Source organism: Phoenix dactylifera, chromosome 13 (assembly GCF_051530095.1).
Source record: "Phoenix dactylifera cultivar Ajwa chromosome 13, Ajwa_hap1_PhDact_Kaust_v1.1, whole genome shotgun sequence".
NCBI classification, from domain to species: domain Eukaryota; kingdom Viridiplantae; phylum Streptophyta; class Magnoliopsida; order Arecales; family Arecaceae; genus Phoenix; species Phoenix dactylifera.
In genome coordinates this window covers 23836892-23856564 of record NC_143202.1, presented here as the reverse complement: position 1 = coordinate 23856564, position 19673 = coordinate 23836892, and the positions used below count along the sequence as shown (strand labels likewise).

Below are 19673 nucleotides of genomic sequence, written 5' to 3'. Positions count from 1 at the left end.
TTTAATTCATACCAGCTCATAAACAAATTAACTAAATTAAAACTTGAGAGGGGCTTAGAGATGACAATAAGTGTCGTGGAACTCTCAAAATGGATCTCTCAACTGGCAATCCAGAAAAAGAATATTAGAAACAGAACAAACCTCTTAAGAAAAGAAGGCATCAGTATCCATATAGCAACTGAAGTGATTGGAATTTTCTACTTAATCTGTAATGCTTCAAAACATCTTATTTCAGACAACCCTCTGTTCCCCCGTAATGAAAATGGTTGAAGAAGCATTCACTTAAACAGAAAACAGATGTTTAAGGTGTCATAACTTCCGTATATCTATATATATAAAAAACTTTAGTACATACATAAATACATCATTTACTGCAAACTTTCATCACTCAATGCATCAAGCAAAACACAAAAATTACAATAGAAAAGTATGCAGGTGAATGCAAACATATCAGCAGTGAAGTCATTGGTTCCGGATGTTATGTCTGCAATCTTTTCTCTGGACCACCTGATACAATTATCAGCGAGAAAATTGTTCCTCCGACACAACTAAGTTAGGAGATATTCCCCAGGTAAGTTTGTCTTTTGCCCTTCAATTCCAGCATTGTGTACTTCTAATTCTCATACGAAAGTCGAGATTTGTTGTTTGTGACATGTTCAGCATAAGTTTGTCTTATTTCTAAGCCGTGAGAACATGCAAGAATTTCGAGCATTATCTATCCTGATTAAAATATGTTCACAGCATTAATAAATGCTGCCTAACTCTGTCCAACCCCACCCAGCGTCAACGGATACGTTGCAAGCTGACACAACTGGGATTGCTGCTAAACGGAGAGAACTTAAAATGGAACCATAACACCAAGTTTCTAAGGAAATCAACGTTAAGTCTGTTGAGGATTCACATGTAACAAAGAGCTGATCTGTGGTTTCTTCATAGCTGCCACACAGCGGGCAGTGAAGTGGAGCTTGCAAATTCCTCTTTATCAAGTTCTCTGCTGTGAGTACTCGGTTGTACAAGAGAAAGTCCAAAACTTTTGTTTTTGTGAGAGGAAGCGGCCGGATGATCTTGGCAAAGTGGGATACTACTCCTCCATGTCTCAAAAGAGATATATCCGGTTTTATGGTCGCCAGAAGGAGCTCACGGAATGTCTTTTAGGGTCCGTGCTACGGGACATACACATGCTTTCAAAAGGATAGGGCACTGAAAAATTGCTTGGTGGTGCTTGCCCACCGGAGGAGTACTAGCTTGACAAAGGGTTAGCATCCCCCCAGGTTGTTAGATTTGTCGGGAGATAGAGGAGTCCATCTTTCATGTGATTTTCGGCTGTCAGCTGGCTGTCCAGATCTGGAAGTGCGCTTCGGCTTTTTTCTACCTGATACAGCGGCGGACATCAACAAAGGATTTTTTGATCTTTCTGAAGGATTCCTCTCGGAGGTTCGCCCTTGTGGAGAATGGGATTAGGGCGGCCTATCTGGCATATCAATGCTGGCTAGATAGGAATACCCGAGTTTTTGAGGACAGAAGAGCGCATCCGAGGCTGGTGGTGGACAAGGCACGTCTTCATGCGGCTGAGGTCCTTGGCGTCACTACGGCACCGTTCCTTAGGCTGGTTAGGGAAATCTGAGGCTCTCATTCAGCTTTTATAGCGTAGAGGACTATGCTCGTCTTCTGGGAGCCCCCAGCTCTTGGTTTTCTCAAGGTAAACTTCGACTGCAGTGTTAGTGAGGGAGGGGGCGGTGGTGCCAAGTTTGTTATTAGAGATTAGGAGGTCAGATTTGTGGCGGCTGGGAGCCGATAGATCTTCGATCAATCTGTGGTCGGTGCCGAGGTCAAAGTCGCATGGGAGGGCGTCTCCTATGCCCAGACGAGTGCTGGGCATGGATCGTATTGTCCTAGAGGCGGACTCAGCCACGGTGATCGAGTGGATCCAAGATTTGGATTGTGCGGCCGGCGGGATGCGGCTGATACACGACATTCGTAATCTTTTGGGAGTACGCCTTCCATCGGGCTACTCATGTCTTCAGAAAAGCAAACAGTACGGCGGACTGGGTGACATTCTTTGCAGTTCATTACTCTGGGAATTTTATTTGGGCTAATCACGTCTCGGTCCCGTCTCCTATATATTTTCTCCTTCTTTTTGACTTTATGGGCTGCACCCACACATGTATGAGTCGCCGATATAACAAAAAAAAAAGAAAAAAAAGATGGGGCACTTTTTTTGGCCGATTAGAAGACAAATAAGACTACTGACTGGGTTGCCTTTTTTACTGCGCAACATTCAGATGGGTCTTTTGGCAGAATCACGAGGCTGTTCTTTTTTTCCTTTATTATTTTTTTTCTAATTTTATTGACCGTACTCATCATTGTGAATGGTCGTTGCATCGAAAAAAAAATTTATCCGCGATCCAGTGAACCTCGAAAAAGAAACGTGGCCTACTTTTTCCACCTACAAATGACAATTATTAGCCTAATTTTAGAGATCACATAACAACCAATATCACCCATAATATTTTTCTTTATTATCGTGATCCTATATCAACCTATATTATTTTCTTTTGTTAGCATGATTTTGTTAGAGTGATTTTAGAGATCATATGACTATCACCTATAATATTTTTTTTTTATTAACGTGATTGTATATCACCCTATATTATTTTTCTTATATAGAGTCCGTATATGAGTATATATAATTCATAAGATGTACCGAATGGGATGAAACATAGAATTAAAACCAATTTTCTCTCTCTTTTTTTTGTTTTTCACTTCTTTTGTAAATAGTTTAACAACAATGAAGTTATCAAGCTGAAGCAAATTGAGACGTCCATTGTGGGAGTCGTTCAGCCCTCACCTCCAACTAACCACTCGGCAGTTCTGGTTTTGTTTTTTTTGTCAGCTAAATGTTGAAGGAATCATCAGACTTCATGTACGTTGGTCACCCGCCTGGGCAGAGCCATGGTGCAATGGAACGCTCTGCACTCCAAAATAATGAGTATCACTGTTTATCTTCCAATTGAGCTCTCTTGCCTATTGGAAAGAAATTCCAGATGTGATAGGCTTCTCTATATAGTCCCCTCCTTGCCCCCATTCAATGGAAACCTAGCACTTCAGTTTCTATAAAGTTTAACGGGACCTTCTTAATGGCTATCCTTTCATGGAATGTACGAGGACTAGGGCTTCAAGCAAAGAAAAGCTTGGTGAGAGACACCATAATCTCCTCAAAATGTCAAATAGTATGCATGCAAGAAACGAAGCTCCGTTTCGACTAAACGCATCACGGCTACCTGCGGTCGGATGTTGACTCTTGGCAAAACAAAATTGGCAAAGATTCTTTGGGAGACATTTCTTCTTTGAAGAGCAGAATACTCAGCAATGACTCGTTTGATTCGCGTTTTTTTTTGTCCGAATAATTTTTTTGAAAAAAAATAATGTTTGAAAAAATAGTTTTAGTATCTTTAGTTGACCTTATAAAAATGGTATATTTCAGAGTGACTCATGTTGGTGGGACATTTACTTTTTTAAAAAATTATGTAAAATATCTATTATATCCTTGATAGAAGAAAAGACTTGAATTTTGATGGCTCAAAAATAGTTTTTTTAAAAAAAAATTAATTTCTAACCGGTGGAAAAATGGCTTTTTCATATCCTTCATGGATTTTTCTTTTCTATAGAATATGAAAATTTTATTCCCATGAGAATGCTACTTTTTATATCTTTTTTGAAAACTGAACCAAATAAAAAATTATTTTTTATTTTCTTTTTTTTTTGTTAACTACACTTTTTTCCTTCTTTTTCTGCAAACCAAATGAGTCCTAAGTATCTTACACAAAATTCATTAGGACTCCAGCAACTTAGAATGAGTGTTAACTAAAGTTGATTATGGACGCGGCTTGGGTACAAAAAAATGTTAAATTTTATATAGGCTCAGCAGAAGTTTAATTAAAAATAAATAGAATTTAAGCCCAGGTGCCCCACTCATATTCCTACTTATCTCTTAAAGCTGAAAAGGAATATGATGTGAAACACTAAAAAGAAAATAATTTTAATTTTTTCTCAAAAAGCTTGAAGTAGATAGGTTTCAGAAACTTTGGAAAGGAATAAGAACAAATGCACCAATTAAGAGGATATTTCCCCTTCAAGAAAGCTGGAAGGACATATTTAGACCATCATTTCCACTATTTTTCTCTTCTCCAATCTTTGCTTCTCCATCACAACACTTAGAGAAGACTGTCGTGAGATTTGCAGGTACTGATGAGAGGGTAGACTACTCGATAGATCGATGGTGGGTGGATTTGGAGAATGCGTGACACCCTCGCGTAGCTTTGTTCATCTAGAGGTGCCGTGGGGCTATCTACCAATCCGAAGTATGGTGGTAAGGAGGGGCGTGAGGATTACTCCGATGTGTGAGAAGTGCCCCGACATGGAGGAGTCTACCAGTTATGTGCTTCTTGGTTGCCCTCGAGCAGTGCAAATTTTGGAGGAGGGCTTCATTTCCTATGCCGTGGTCCATGGGGTCGGCTGAGGAGCTTCAACGCCATATGAGGGATTTCTTGAGGAGACCAAGTTCTATTGAGTGGGGCATCACTTGTGCTTACCTGGCCTATCGTATCTGGCTGAACATGAATGCTCGTCTCTTTGAAGGTAGGAGAACATCTCTGAGTTTGTGGTGGATAAAGCTCTCCTTCAGGCTGCCGAAATCATCAATACTACCATGACAACTTCATCCGGGATGGCTGGGACATATAAAACTCCCACTTCACTACTGCAGTGCCTAAATTTACTCTTGTCTCTTGGGAGCCCCCACCTCCAGCCATCTCAAAGTGAATTTCGACGACAGTGTGTCAGCAGATGGAGATAGATGAGGTATAGATTTTGTGATCAGAGATCATAACTCCATACTGATTGCCGCAGGAGGGTATCAAACCTATGACATGACAGCTATTAAAGCGGAGCTCAGGGCAACTTGGGGGCATCACCTTCGTGAGGCATATTCTAGGAACTGATAACATCTTTTTGAAAGCGGACTCAGCGACGGTGGTCGAGTGGATTCGGGATGAGAAGTGGTGAGGTGATGGCCACCCACTACTAAATGATATCTAGAGGATAGCGAGATATTGTGGCTCATTCTAGATTGCTCATGTATATCGTGAGGCAAATATGATTGTAGATCCGATCATCTTCTTCACTGTTCATCATTAGAGAGAAATTTTTTAGATATATTTTGTAGCCGCTCCTCCATCCTGCTATCTTCTTTTTGTCTAACTATGTGGCTGTGCTCGCACCAGAGAGTAGTATAACCGCCGTTGTACCAAGGAAAAAAAAAAAAAAAGCGCAAAAAACGTCCGGCACGACTCGCAAAGTCGCCTTTGCATCGCATGCCCTCTCCAACTTTGTTCTACTTTCCGGAGACCGAAGCCTTATCCTTTAAACACCAGTCCTTCCATTCGATCAGGCGGTGGGATTAATCATCAAATGGACGGGGAGCCGTCGCCGGCGGTAGCGACCGAGGTCTCGGGGCCTCCATCTCCAGGGGTATCGCCGGTCCGCCTCGCCGATGGCATGGAGGAGCTCGTCCGCTTCACCCTTGCCGCCGCCGGCGAAGGCCTGGACGATTGTGATGTGCTGCTGTCCAGGGACTACTGCATCCACCTGCTCCAAGATGAGTCCAACCCCACGGATCCCCATCTCAACGGTAAATCCGCCGATCCCTCCCTCTCGGTTGCCACGTGGCGTGCATTCAACCCATTTTCTTTGGATAGTCTTCCCGTTTTCATGATTTAAGATGTTAAAATGGAAACATAGGATGAATTTTATGTAACAAATACGAATTATTTTGCTGGATAGGAGCTGATACTTGTAATCTGACCTTAGATTGGGGCAATTTCTAGGCAGAAATTAGTCGACTCAAAGAAACCGTCGAGTTGAAGATGTTACAAGTTTTAATTCTTCATGTTGCTTGCCGTTTCCTTATTGTCTTTCTTTTCTTTTTCTTTCTTTTTAATTTTGCGGGCCAATATACACCCTTTTTTTTGGCCAATTTTCTGTTTTTATGTGAAGATCTTGGGAATGTCTGTGGAGGTGTTCCAGTATATCCTTTGTATAAACATTTGGCACGAGCAATAGAGCAATGCATAAATTCTGGAACTTTCCGGAGAACAACCAACTCTGTGGTATCTGTTCCTCTTGATGAGTCCTTGAAGATGAGAGAGAACGAATGGAGTAAGCTGATCTTGGATAAAGGATCCGAATTGTTAAAGGTAAGCAAACTTCCATATGCGTGCGCTTGTGTGTGCGCGCGCTTTTCTGTGCATGCTTGTTATTACAATGTCTCTTTCTCATTTTATGGCATTGCACTTGACAGATGTTTAAAGCTGTAGAGTTTGAGCTCCATGTTCAAGAACCATTCTTCTCACAGCTGAGAGGTAATCCTTTTATGATCTTACTGCTGGTGCATAGTTAGTTACAATAAAGACACTGCAGGAGCTCTTTTACTGATTAGGTTAAGGCATCTTGCATTTTATGTACTTTCAAACACTTTTGCTTCTTGGTGTCATTTTACCATATAAAGTTTCAGTGTTTCATTATTCATATATGTATGACTGTTGGATTATAAAGGTGATGATCAGATGCTTTGCTAGGTAAAGCTAATTGGCACTATATCAGTTTGTTTAGGTGGTATTTAGTTGCGATGCTATGCCATTGAAGCATAGCAGCTCAGTGCATTAGATCCTGGTAGAATTCTGGTACAGTTGAGGAGTCAGGATATAAGATGACATGGACTTGATATAACAGTGCTTGATCATTATTTTATATCATCAAATGAATCCATGTACCAAATGCGACCATTTTGATTGCTATCTGCATGTGTTGATGTCAGAATATTTAACTCGATCTAAATGACTAATCAGATGTTCTATCATGCTATCTTGTATAGTGCAACAGGGAATCCAAGTACCCACTCATTCATGTACGGGTGGCAATCTAAGTTTCGGCACAAAACTAATGTGAGAAGTCTGATTATAATTTGTTGTAATAGCTAAATATGGATGATATGTGTATACTATTTTTAACATAATAAACGTCTATATAGCGAAAATATAATTCTTTACCTGTAAAAGTTATTTGGTCAATACCAATGTGTAGCTGTCATCAACAGAAACATGAGTCTGAAGAGGGAAGGCAACTTACTGGCTAATAGGGATTTGGTGGATGCGAAGAAATAAGTGAGTTACTATTCTAACCATGCAAGGCATTTGGCACTGCAGAGTACTTTTTATGTTGGTTTAACAAATTAATTGTGTTAATCTTGTATATTACTTTCCTTAATGTAGAGCTCATGGCAGCTTGAAGTAAGCCATCTATTAGGCAATCAATGAAAAGTTTGAGATGTTGCTGTAGAATTAATTAATCTATACGTATCATAGAGCTTACTCCCATTATGCTGGGTGATCTCAGAGACAAATAGCATCTAGTCTTCTTTTTTAAGTGCCTGATATTTTCTTAGTGGGATCTTGTTAGGGATTAGTAACATGCCCTTCCCGCTAAATAGCATAGTTGGCATTGATGATGGAAGCTATCGTTTTGTTCTTATGGATTCATGAGCCTAGTCATTCTCTTCTTACAACTAAATAGTGCGGATCCAGATGTCCTTTGCACATGCATGTGCAGTGAAATAATATGTATTTCTTCGTACTTGGTAGCAGACTGCGGTCGGAGTTTGCTTACAGTTTACTTGATAAGGGGCCAAATGTCATTGTAGGCATCAGCATATTTACTAGTAACTTGGACCTTAGAAACATGCTATTGCCATGTTCATGTAGCCGATTTTAGCTTGATATCTTAGAGAACAGTTCTTGGTTCCCATTTAAACCTATGAACATTTTATTTCCTAAATGTCTAATCTTTTGGGTCATTCTAATATTAGCATGTGATTTCTTTCTTCTCTTTTCTTTTCTTTGGTCAATTTGGTTCAGTTAATCTTTATGCTGTTACGACCTTGACTTGAAGTGGGTTTGCTCTCGGAGTCTATACTAACCAAACTATATCTTCAGCTGGTCTGAAAACAGTTGAAGGGAGGTGTGCAACTGGTGATTATAATCGGTAAGATCAAAAACTGACTTCACTCTTATGTTGCTTGAATCAGTTTATATCCTTTTTTATCACTTGTATATAGTTTGATCAATTTAAACCCTCCAAGTAACCTATTTCAATCATAATTATAACCAGCAAAAGATTTTATATTGTACAAAACACCCATGCCATTCAGTGGCAAGATTATAAGTTAAAGAATTCACTTCAGGTTGTCCAAGATTTGTAAAAGGAGGCACAATAGAAAAAGCTCGGTTATTGCATGAACAGAGAAAACATTATTAAAGTGTGTGATCATGTACAAGAAAGGTCATAGGAGGCACTCTTGACACTGTTGAGATCTCATATTTATGTCAACATTTCAGAAAACAATGGGAACTTAAGAGAGAGATATGGTTAAGATGGTTGAAAAGGTAAAAGGACACTTGCTTTGATTGTGAATGATTTGTCAGGGACTCAGGATTGATAAAGTTGATCCTAAAAATGATGAAGCCGTAGTGTAACCATCAAAGCTTGTCCTGACTAATTGGGATCAGCTTTAGGATTCCTCATTTGCCAAGCATTCTGTACCTTTGATGTCGGATTTAAACCCATTTCATAGTTTGACATGCTTTTTATGATTACCTTTCACCTTTTTCATCAGACTAATTTCGCAGTGGTTGATCCCAAAGTGATCAGGCTTATTATTAATAGTTTCATATCAAGTTTAGATCTGAGCTAACCATCAATTGGTAATAGTTTTGAAAAAGTTGCTTTGGTTGTGGAATGACTTTTTGAAGAATTATAACACTGATTCCAAAACGAATTCTCATTATGAAACCTTGCTCCAGCTAATTAGGGGTCAGCATTATGAATTCACATTCACTGAGCATTGCTTATCTTTGGTATCAAATTTTTGATCTGTTTTATAGTTTAACATACTTTTTACAACAGGATTTCAATCTAACATCAAACCGCCACCTTGTTGATCTGGGCTTAAGTTTTTGATCCAAAAATGATAAACCTTTGGTAGTAGTTATGGTATCAAGTTTATATTTGCTTTAGTTAAATTTGGCATTTCGTTTTAGAAATATGTGTATAAGAATTAAACCATCCAAATTATAGAAGAGATAAGTAATACATTTTCAAGGTCTACTTGATGTTTTTTGTCTGCTTACATAATTATTAAAAGACAAAGTGACAAAGGCAGGGGTGTTGATGAGTTGAACTAGCTTGGATCACTCACAAGACCAAATTTTCTGACGTAAAACCTCTAGTCAGATTTTAAACATGTATGCTGCTTCTAAGCCTTGAAGCATATTTTTTCGGCAAACAAGATTGAACCTAGCTAAAGTGTATATGGGTCAGTTGAGGCTCAAAATTATTATAACATCATAACTATCATATTAGTTTCTTTTGAAATAAATCCTTAATGCTGCAAGTCTAACACTCTTAACTAATTTTTTACTTATGACTTTCAATAGACTCACGGAATATGTTATACTTCTTTGAGTGTAAGACTAATGTCCATCTCTGGACCTTAAGCCATGGTGAGAACCAAAATAGCTGAGTTAAAGCCAAGTGCAGGTAGATGGATTCTGAGTTGAGCTGAGAAACTTGGAAAAACAAGAATCAAATTCTGTTATTACTACTGAGCTTTCTCATGTTATCTCATCGATAAGCAGTTTGATTTCTTTTCTTTATTATAGTTAATGTTTCATACAGTTGCATTTTTCTCCCTAATGTGTTGTTGCCAGGATCACACCAGGTTCTTTACTTCTCTTCAACAAATGCCTCTTGTTTGAAGTTCAGGTGATGCCATCCTATTTCATGCATCCAAACTGTAAATTTACTGTTAAACCTTTTTATGCATTTGCAAAAGTTTGTCTTGCAGAAGATCTTAATCTAAATGATTACGATGTTAGTGATTCTAATGAGGACTCACCGAGTGGATGAATAATTAAGTCAAAAAAGAAAAATATGCAAGGACGAGGAGCGGGGAAGGAAAGAGGAAATTGACCACTTTAATCCTATAGAGTTTGCTTCTGCATAAATTCAATCGCCATATGGCTGACAACAAAATCTGTAGTTTGTGGTTCGCTAGCTTAGGCTAACAACTAGTAACTGTTGGTTAAAGATCTGAAGCTTGGTGTCTTAGTCGTATAAAACTTCCACACCCCCCCCCCCCAAAAAAAAAAAGATCATTCTTTTTCATTTATACACGTTTTTTTCTTTTTAATATAGTTGCTATTATGTCAATGATATTTGGTGAGAGCGATAAATAATTCAGATATCACTAGCATGTGGCAATTTAAGAGTACAAATATTAAATATTTGTTATATTAATCTTGTTTACGTGTTTTGCTGCTTTAATAATCAGATAAATGATTTTCCTGCATATCAGTCACAAAAGAATAGAAAAGCTTCATTAAATGAATTGTTCTTTATTAACCTTTTTAGTTGATAGCTACTAGTGGTGCTTTGCAGGATGTTAGATGGTATAGTTCATTCTCTGAGATGCTGCAAGAAGAGACTCTTGCTAAAGTCCTTCCTGGAGTTAAAACTATTGAAGAAGGTACTAGGCTAATCATTTTAATTCCAGTTCAAGGGTTATTCCTCTGAAAAATATATATGTAGGGTCACACAAATCTCTTAAAGGGAGCTAACAGGAATAAGTTCTGTATGATTCTACAAATAAATTTGGCACTGCCTTTTGCACTGTCTGGTCTATTCTAGTTCCCTAAATGGGCAGACTTTGTAAATGCTTTCAAAGTTTTTTATTTTAGATGTTGAAACTTGAAACACAGTTTTAATTCTGCTTATATTCCTGCTTATCAAGATATCATTCTTAGCTTCAGATGCAGTGTTCTTACAACTCAATTATTCATATGTGCACATCTACCTTGCTTTTTACATCAGTATCACTGTACCAGACAGCGCTCACATAACCTAGTAAATTTTCACCTAAGAAAGTGACTGAACAGTTATTTAAATCATTCATTTCTTGAACATTTTTAGCTTCAGATGCAGTGTTCTTACAACTCAATTATTCATATGTGCACATCTACCTTGCTTTTTACATCAGTATCACTGTACCAGACAGTGCTCACATAACCTAGTAAATTTTCACCTAAGAAAGTGACTGAACAGTTATTTAAATCATTCATTTCTTGAACATTTTTAGTAATTAATTTGAATCACTGTTTGAGCAAATTCAGTAACATGGAGTGTGGTCTTTTCAGGTGTGAAAATCTACCGCAAGTTTTACTCAGAAGAGAAGGAAAAATCTAAAGGTGTCCTGGCAATTTCTGTTTCAAAAGTAGCTTCTCAGCCATATATATCTATGGCCAACCTACTTTCTGTGAGTATTGGACCATTGTGCCAATGAAATATATTTCCCTAAAATTTAATGTAACAGATCTGTTGTTATTTTGAAGATAGGAAACTAGTTCCTTATCTCTAACAGAACTAGTAGAATCTCTACCATCTATCCCTTTCTGGAAGAAATTGCATAGCTTAGTATTTTTATTATACGTCCTGTCAATAGGAAGATACAAAATGTAGAACTATTTTTGGCAAATGGCAGATTTCAGGACCATAACGCTAGTTGAAATTTTTAATCCTTGTCAATTGGAGCTTAAATAGATCCATGTCCATCCTTACATAGGTAATGGGTCTATTTATTTATGCCTTCATTGTCATGAGAGTAGTGGTATGGGCTAATCCATCTGTATGGTACAACACACACAACCAATTCTTACATCAACTCTACATTCTGGAAATCTTACAGTTGGCTAAGTTCCTTCAGGAATCCAAGCCCTTCTGTAATACGTATTATTGGGAACTTGATTATTGTCCTGTTTGGTAGTGTTCAAACTGAGGTTCTGCTGTACTAGGGTGGAGGTTAAACCTTACATATTCATCTCAAGAACACAGTATTATTCTTCAGTCTTCCTTTAAAACTACAAGGGAGCTTCCTCAGCTAGGGGTGTCAGTGGGTCATGGCACCCCCCCATCCTATTGACAAATCTTGTAATTATGACATTAGTTCTACTAATATACTTCTTAGTAAAGCAAATGCTCTTCTGCTGGGAGCAATACAGAAATCTACATTGCCTAAATGGTGAATCTTGATTGCTGCAAAGCTTTTATACTTTTTCTTCATCTCTCTTTAGTGTTATTGTGTATGGCATGATCTTTGTGATGAATTTTATTATCTTGCAGCTTTTTTTGCTTGCATATCTCATTTCCTCCAAGAATGGAGTTGTATCATATTTTTCTGTTTCTATATTTTACCAGGGATTAAGTTATGATGGTGTGGGAAGTCTTCTTGGTATGAGACATACTGTTGGAACAGTTCTGGATGCACTACCTCCTCCAAGATCATTTTTGATATCATCTTCTATGAATCCTCATCGACCAAATGTAAAATCTGAATTCCCAGAATAGAAGATTATTTACCTGTCAACTGCTATTAATCGATGGTTCCAATAATTGTATCATTAACAATTCAGTAATTTTGCAATGCACTTTGACCTCAGATATGCCTTGCAAAATTGATTTTGTAAACAATGTTAAATTTTCATGAACCTATCAAAGAAATTCTTATCCTAGACTGAGAACACACTTTGTTGTGCATGATGAATGCTCTTTTTATCATTTCGGAGACCAATCTAGAGGAAATAGACAGCAATATGGGTATCTTATTGTGATGGCAGCCACTGATGCCTACCACTTTTCTAATAAAATTATGGATTGAGCATAGGCCACCAAATCGCTATTAGGAGGTAGGCATCTTTCTTATTGGGGGTCATGCATGGTTGGTGAATTTTGTGTCTGCAGTAAGAGAACCACCACCATGGGCTGTCAACTTGTGTCCCTTCTCTACTCTGTCAAGGTGTGGTAGTTCCAGATTATTAAATGCTTGTTGAGACATATCATTGATTGTACTCTTATCTTGTTTGGCTGGAGGTTAAAGGTTGTTCCTTAACTGATGCGGCAAGGGCATTGGCGAAACATGTAAACAGGAGTAGTGATGGATGGTGGGGTGATTTTTATGGAAGTGGTAAGGAACAATTCTAGATTATTCTCTGTTTTAGTATATTATAGATTCTTTTAAATTTGTCCGAGTGCCTCATTTCTTTACTCTTTATATTTGCTGCAGTATTTATTTGTTGAATTGCTGCCTTTTCAGATTCGAAAAAGAACACGCTTGCATTAGAAGTAATCAATCGCTTGTTAACGAATTGCTGTTGGATGAATGTCCACTTGATTAAACCTTATGATTGTGTCTTTGAGATACGGGTCAGTGAAGGCTATGGTGCTCGGTGGTCTAAAGATGGCTCAAAGGTATTTTAACTAGGAGGAGATTTGTCTAATTAAAATTGGCTTTGTGTCCTTCATGAGCCTTGCCTAGTACCTCTCTTGTTATTGCTCATGAGTGAAGTGTCTCTTTAGAAACCTCGCAAAATTATTCCCTCCACACCCGTCCCCTTAATTCCTTTTATATTTAAAGACTACCAAAAGCAGAAGAAAGTATTTTGATTAATACTTCTTTTTTTTTTTTACTGACTTGAGGAAATTGTGACTGAAAATATCAAGATCAACAATAAGTATTTCATTTACAGCACGAACTCCTCTTTTGAGTGCTGCTTGTCTTTCGCTGCTAGACTTCATAAATACTGATGAATCCATGCCACTATCAGGAAGGGGAATCAAATATTTCAACAACAAAGGGAAAATGCCTCTCTAGTCAAGTTGGTTGTGTTATAGTAGCAAAGATTTGTGTACTGAGCAGTTGCTGCTTAAAATTTTAAGAGATCTACAATGTTGTTCATTCTGACTATATGCTGCTTAAAATTTTAAGAGATCTTGAAGTCATTCTTGCTGTATTTTTATTTGTCCTCCCATGTTTTCAGTTTATCGGTTTTTTGGAGCCATACACAGAAGAAGGCTTTGCAAAGGGATGGAAATGTTAAAGACTCTTCTCTCCCTGATGGTTGCTCATCGGCTTTCAATTGGGGGCAAAATCTGCTGTAGATGACAGTTCCTCACTTCCTTGAGTACTTTGGGAGCGTGTGGGATATTACTGTTTAACTGGATTTGCTTTTCTCAAACTGAAAGTAAAAGCAAATAGCACTGATAGGATATATGTGGGTGGACTACTTGCTCTTACCCCTTAAGCACTGGATATGGCCCTGTCAAGTCATGATGAGCAGAGAAAGTGCCACATAGGCTGTTCTTCATGTAGAATGAATTGTCTTAAGATTCCAACAAGTGTGCAATAATTGTTTCTTTTTTTTTTTCTTGTCTTTAGATGCATATTTAAGCATATGAAGATATATGTGGAGATCTTTTAGTCATTCACTGGTATTAAAGTTATATATTATGTATTAATGACCTTATCAAAGCAATGAACTCAGTTAGCCAGTGCCATGTTCCAATACAATCTTTTTCATTCTGAGTTAAAACTTTGGCAACTCTACAATATCATTTCCTCAAAAGTTACTGTTCAGTACAAATGTCTGACAATTTGACATTCTGTTCATGATGATTTATATATGTTAAATTTCTCAAAGGTTTGGTAAATATACTCATTTTTTATGCGATGGTATTAGTAAATATGTAGTAATTGCAAGCAATTGCCCAAGTCCAACATATTTCAGCATTGGATTTACATACGCTGAGTGCAATATGACTTTCAAGTACAAGCTTTTGCAGCTAAATCTATCCTCTAATGCGGTGCGACTCATGTATTTTTGCTCATGTGATTATTTTCTAGAAGATTCTGGATTTTCTTTTTTTTGTTTCTTTTGAGGTGAGAGTAGGAGCTCCAACCCCACACCTATCTTATACCACAGCCTCCAGCCCCTCCTCCCCATACTCCTTCCTTTTCCTTTTGACCCTCCAACCCCACACCTATTTTATATCACAACTTCCAGCCCCTCTCCTCCCCCAACCTCAAGAAATTTATGGATCATGCTCCTTTTTGGTTGAGTTCTGCTCTTTTTTTGGGTTGATGGTAGGAGCAATCTAGTGTGGCACTACTCCAATTGGGTGCCACCAACCAGCCTCTTGCAAATCACACCAATTCCTTATGCCATTGAGTCTAAAATTAGTGAGCTCTCCACAACTTTTCTTTCTTTCTTTCAATATTTTTTAGATAGATGTGTTACTCTATGTTTTAGGATGAGGTAGTAGAAATTTGACACATTTTTTTTATAGGATTCGGGCATGTACTTTATTGGATGTAATATCCCTAAATGGTTGTTCTCAGGTTGTTTAACATTATTTAGAATCTTTTTATAGAATATCTGTATTGGCTATTGACATTAGTGGAAAACAATGAACAATTGGCATGCAGCAATTACTAGTGAGATCTCTCGGGAGGATATTTATCTGGCCAAAAAAAAGTAACGCACATTAGTGCATGATACTAATAGATTACAATATATGACCCATTTTTTTAATTCTCTGCTAAGGTATAAATATCTGATTTAATTTGGAATTTATAAATAGTCAAGGGTTTGGGTTAACTAAGAATGGGGCTGAAGAAGCTCAACCTAACGACGTGTTTTGCTGGCTGGAGCAATCCTGCTAGAGGGTGATTCGGCCACGGTGATCGGCTGAATCCAAAGGCACTGGTGGCACAGCTAGGCACCATCTTTTACTCCGGAATATTCGAAACATGGTAAGAGACGAAATTGAGTTCCAGGCTGGGCATGTTTATAGAGTGGCTAATGAGGCTGTGTATTAGGTAGACTCGTATGTGGCCGATCATTCCAAAAAAATTCTGTGAGTTAGAGAAAGTGAGTTGTCTAGTGCACTTCGTGATGTATTATTTTTTGACTTTTCTAAATACATCCATATGAAAGGTTGTGCAAGCCGTCCGCTGCAGCAAAAAAAATAATTAAAAAAATCATCAGGTTAAGTCCAGTCCCAAATCGGCGATCCAGCCCTCACCGGACCGAACACGAGCCGGAACCCCAGACCGGCGCTCCAGCCCGAACCATGACGGATATATCCGTTGGACGAGCGCGTGGGAACACGATGAGCCCGGGGTTTTAGAGCTAGGGTTTTAGCAACCAGTAGAACCGAGCAGAATACGACAGAGATCCAACAACCATCCGGCGGTATGTCTGCTACCAATCAACCGCTAGATTCTTCATCCTTGTTACCCCTCGAAAATTTCTCTTCGAAAGGTAAAATTTGTTTGCATTAAGCTTACCTCGGATTTTTCCCCCTTTTTTGGGTTTCTGATTGAAAAATCGGCGCTTTTCGAATTAGAACGGCAATGGCAATCATGCTATGCTATGTTCTTGAGTGTTTCAATCCTCAAAATTGGCGTTTTCATCACTAATAAGGGTATGCTTGATGTTCAAGTTTTAGCTCCGTGATAACTTATAATTATCCATTCGGTGCTCCAATTTAATAACTGGGCATATTTTGTATTGTAAGTAAAGCTGGTGTTTTCCTGTTTCTGTTGTTGCTTATCTAGTGTTTTTTTTTAAAAAAAATAATAATAAGAAAACCTGTTTCTCTATTGGAGATGCGATATAAGGCATGCAAAAAGAAGTGCCAACTGCCAGCTTTAGTTTCATTTTGGTGGTTTGATTATCCTTGTGGTCTAATTGATTCCAGTACATAGCAAAATCCTTGTTATAGTAGTAAAATTATCTGTTATAGGAGCATGAGTGGCGGTTTCCTTCTCCTTGTGGTTGTTTACCTGATCAATTTGTAACCTTCCTTTGTCATTGCGCAGTGAGGTAATGCCTGCTGTTTGAGTGGTCATGGTGGCAGAATGAGATGCTTTCGTCGTTATGCTCCTCAACCTGCTGCTGAAGGCAACGCCTAGGAGCAGAACACGGCTCTTCTCCACTGCAACCCCTCCTTCACTCCCTTCTCCAGGCTTGGCATTGCCTTCATTTGTTTCTTTCTTGAAGGAATGCAAGTCTTTGGCAGCTGCCCGACAAATCCACCAACAGATTCTCACCCATGGTCTTCTTTCCACACCTGTTTCCTCCTCTGCTGCATCATCATCAGCAACAGCATTAGGAACTGGCATTGTAGCCTCATACCTTGATGCCAGTTCCCCTGCAGATGCCCTCTCTGTATTGGAGCGTCTATCCCCCTCACCTGTCTTCTGGTGGAATGCACTTATCAGACTAGGTGTCAACGAAGGCCACCTTGACCATGCTCTCTTCCTTTGCCGTTGCATGCAACGTGTTGGAACCAGGCCTAACCATTACACCTTCCCTTTTGTCCTCAAGGCATGTGGCAAGCTACCTTCCTACCGACGGGGAACTGTGCTGCATGCTGTTGTATGCAGAAATGGCTTTGAGTCATATATTTTTGTGTGCAATGCCTTGGTGACCATGTACGCGAGCTGTGGTTCTCCAGAGGAAGCTGGCCGTGTGTTTGATGAAATTATTTATAAGGGGATAGATGATGTGATCTCATGGAATTCAATGGTAGCAGCTCATGTGAAGAGTGGCAACCCTCGGCTTGCCTTGGAGCTGTTTGCCCAGATGGCAAAGAAAGGCAACAACAAGGCTATCCAGCAGAGGTCGGACATCATAAGCCTTGTCAACATCCTTCCTGCTTGTGCCTCTCTCAGGGCATTGCCCCAGGCCAAAGAAATTCATGGTTATGCCTTAAGAAATGGTCTCTTCTGGGATATCTTCGTGGGCAACACCATCATTGATGCGTATGCAAAGTGTGGGATGATGGAGGATGCCTGTAGGGTTTTTAATGGGATGGAGGTCAAAGATGTGGTGTCTTGGAACGTGATGGTCACCGGGTATTCACAAAATGGCAACTTTGGCAATGCCCTTGAGCTTTTCGAAAAGATGCGTGAAGAGAATATACCATTGAATGTTATTGCATGGAGTGCTGTGATTGCGGGATATGCTCAGAGGGGACATGGCCATGAGGCCCTCGGAGTCTTCCGTCAAATGCAGTTATCAGGATCAGAGCCTAATGCAGTCACCATTATCTCCCTCCTGTCTGCCTGTGCTTCTGTGGGAGCTTTATCTCAGGGGATGGCAACGCATGCATATGCTCTTAGAAAATGCCTTATGACGTGGAATGATGATGATGGTGAAGGTGAAGATCTCATGGTGCAGAATGCAATAATAGATATGTATTCAAAATGCAGGAGTTTTAATACAGCCCGCTCAATATTTGATAGCATACCTCTGAGAGAGAGGAACGTTGTGACTTGGACCGTCATGATTGGTGGTTATGCACAGCATGGAGATTCCAATGTTTCCTTGGAACTCTTCTCTCAGATGATACTAAAAGCCAGCTCTGTTGCACCTAATGCTTTTACCATATCTTGTGTTCTGATGGCTTGTGCTCGTTTGGGTGCACTGCGTTTTGGTAAACAGATCCATGCATATGTGATCCGCAATCGGTATGAGCCAGCAATGCTGTTTGTAGCCAACTGCCTTGTTGACATGTACTCAAAATGCGGTGACATAGATGCAGCCCAAAGGGTCTTCAATAGGATGCCTCGAAAGAATGCTGTTTCTTGGACATCCTTAATGACTGGATACGGAATGCATGGCCATGGTGATGATGCCCTCTGTGTCTTTGAGGAGATGCAAAAAGTGGGGTTTGTGCCTGATGGGATTACCTTTCTTGTGGTGCTCTATGCTTGCAGTCATTCTGGCATGGTTGATCAGGGGCTGAAGTACTTTCACAACATGGGTAGGGACCATGGGGTAGTTGCAGGTGCAGAACATTATGCTTGTGTTGTTGATCTGTTGGGCCGTGCAGGCCGTTTAAATGAAGCCTGGGAAACAATTAAGAGCATGCCAATCAAACCAACTGCAGTTGTTTGGGTGGCCTTGCTTGGTGCATGCAGAATTCATGCAAATGTGGAGCTTGCTGAATATGCTACAGAACGATTGTTAGAGTTGGAGTCTGAAAATGATGGATCATACACATTACTCTCCAACATTTATGCAAATGCTGGGCGTTGGGGAGATGTGGCCAGGATCAGACACCTGATGAAGAAGTCGGGGATCAAAAAGAGGCCAGGCTGCAGCTGGATTCAGGGGAAGAGGGGCACTGCCACATTTTTCGTGGGGGATAGGTCTCATCCGCAATCTCAGCAGATATATGCTGTTATAGGGACCTTGATGGAACGCATCAGAGCCATCGGATATGTACCTCAAACACATTTTGCCTTACATGATGTTGATGACGAGGAAAAAAGTTACCTTCTCTCAGAGCACAGCGAAAAACTTGCCCTTGCTTATGGCATCCTAACCTCCTCTCCTGGGACGCCCATTCGGATCACGAAGAATATACGTGTCTGTGGCGACTGCCACAGTGCCTTCACATTCATCTCTATGATTGTCGAGCATGAAATCATAGTGAGGGATTCCAGCCGCTTCCATCACTTTAAGAAGGGTTCTTGCTCTTGTGGTGGCTATTGGTGATAACTCACATAGAAGATTTTGTTGAATGTAAATTTTGACATGGAATATCAGTACACCATTTATTTCTAATATTGATTTATATCTGATTCTTGAATGAATTGATACTGCTTACAATTTGTGACCTACAGAACAATGTTTATTTATCATCAGTGATGGGATGTA

General features: G+C 39.4%; 2 protein-coding genes across 9 annotated transcripts; both read left to right on the top strand.

Moving 5' to 3' along the window:
- The first annotated feature begins 5168 nt into the window (after nt 1-5168).
- Nucleotides 5169-14512, top strand: LOC103708581 (RNA-binding ASCH domain protein). 7 transcript variants are annotated; one of them, XM_008793580.6, is made up of 11 exons: nt 5169-5689; nt 6055-6254; nt 6359-6419; nt 8049-8097; nt 9822-9876; nt 10552-10639; nt 11307-11425; nt 12364-12489; nt 13036-13129; nt 13259-13413; nt 13983-14512. In XM_008793580.6, the coding sequence occupies exons 1-11, from the start codon at nt 5470-5472 to the stop codon at nt 14040-14042; spliced, it is 1227 nt and encodes a 408-aa protein (XP_008791802.1). In that variant the 5' UTR covers nt 5169-5469; the 3' UTR covers nt 14043-14512. The 7 variants fall into 7 exon arrangements, 5 of the variants coding, with proteins under 5 accessions (XP_008791802.1, XP_026661030.1, XP_026661031.1 ...); XM_026805228.4 differs by having other exon boundaries at nt 5325-5689; nt 6085-6254; XM_088710005.2 differs by having other exon boundaries at nt 5411-5689; nt 5842-6254.
- Nucleotides 14513-15950: 1438 nt separating this feature from the next.
- On the top strand, nt 15951-19580 carry LOC103708580 (Tetratricopeptide repeat (TPR)-like superfamily protein). 2 transcript variants are annotated; one of them, XM_039130845.3, is made up of 2 exons: nt 15951-16196; nt 16826-19580. In XM_039130845.3, the coding sequence occupies exon 2, from the start codon at nt 16884-16886 to the stop codon at nt 19509-19511; it is 2628 nt and encodes an 875-aa protein (XP_038986773.1). In that variant the 5' UTR covers nt 15951-16196; nt 16826-16883; the 3' UTR covers nt 19512-19580. The 2 variants fall into 2 exon arrangements, with proteins under 2 accessions (XP_038986773.1, XP_008791801.1); XM_008793579.6 differs by having other exon boundaries at nt 15960-16265.
- The last annotated feature ends 93 nt before the right edge of the window (nt 19581-19673 follow it).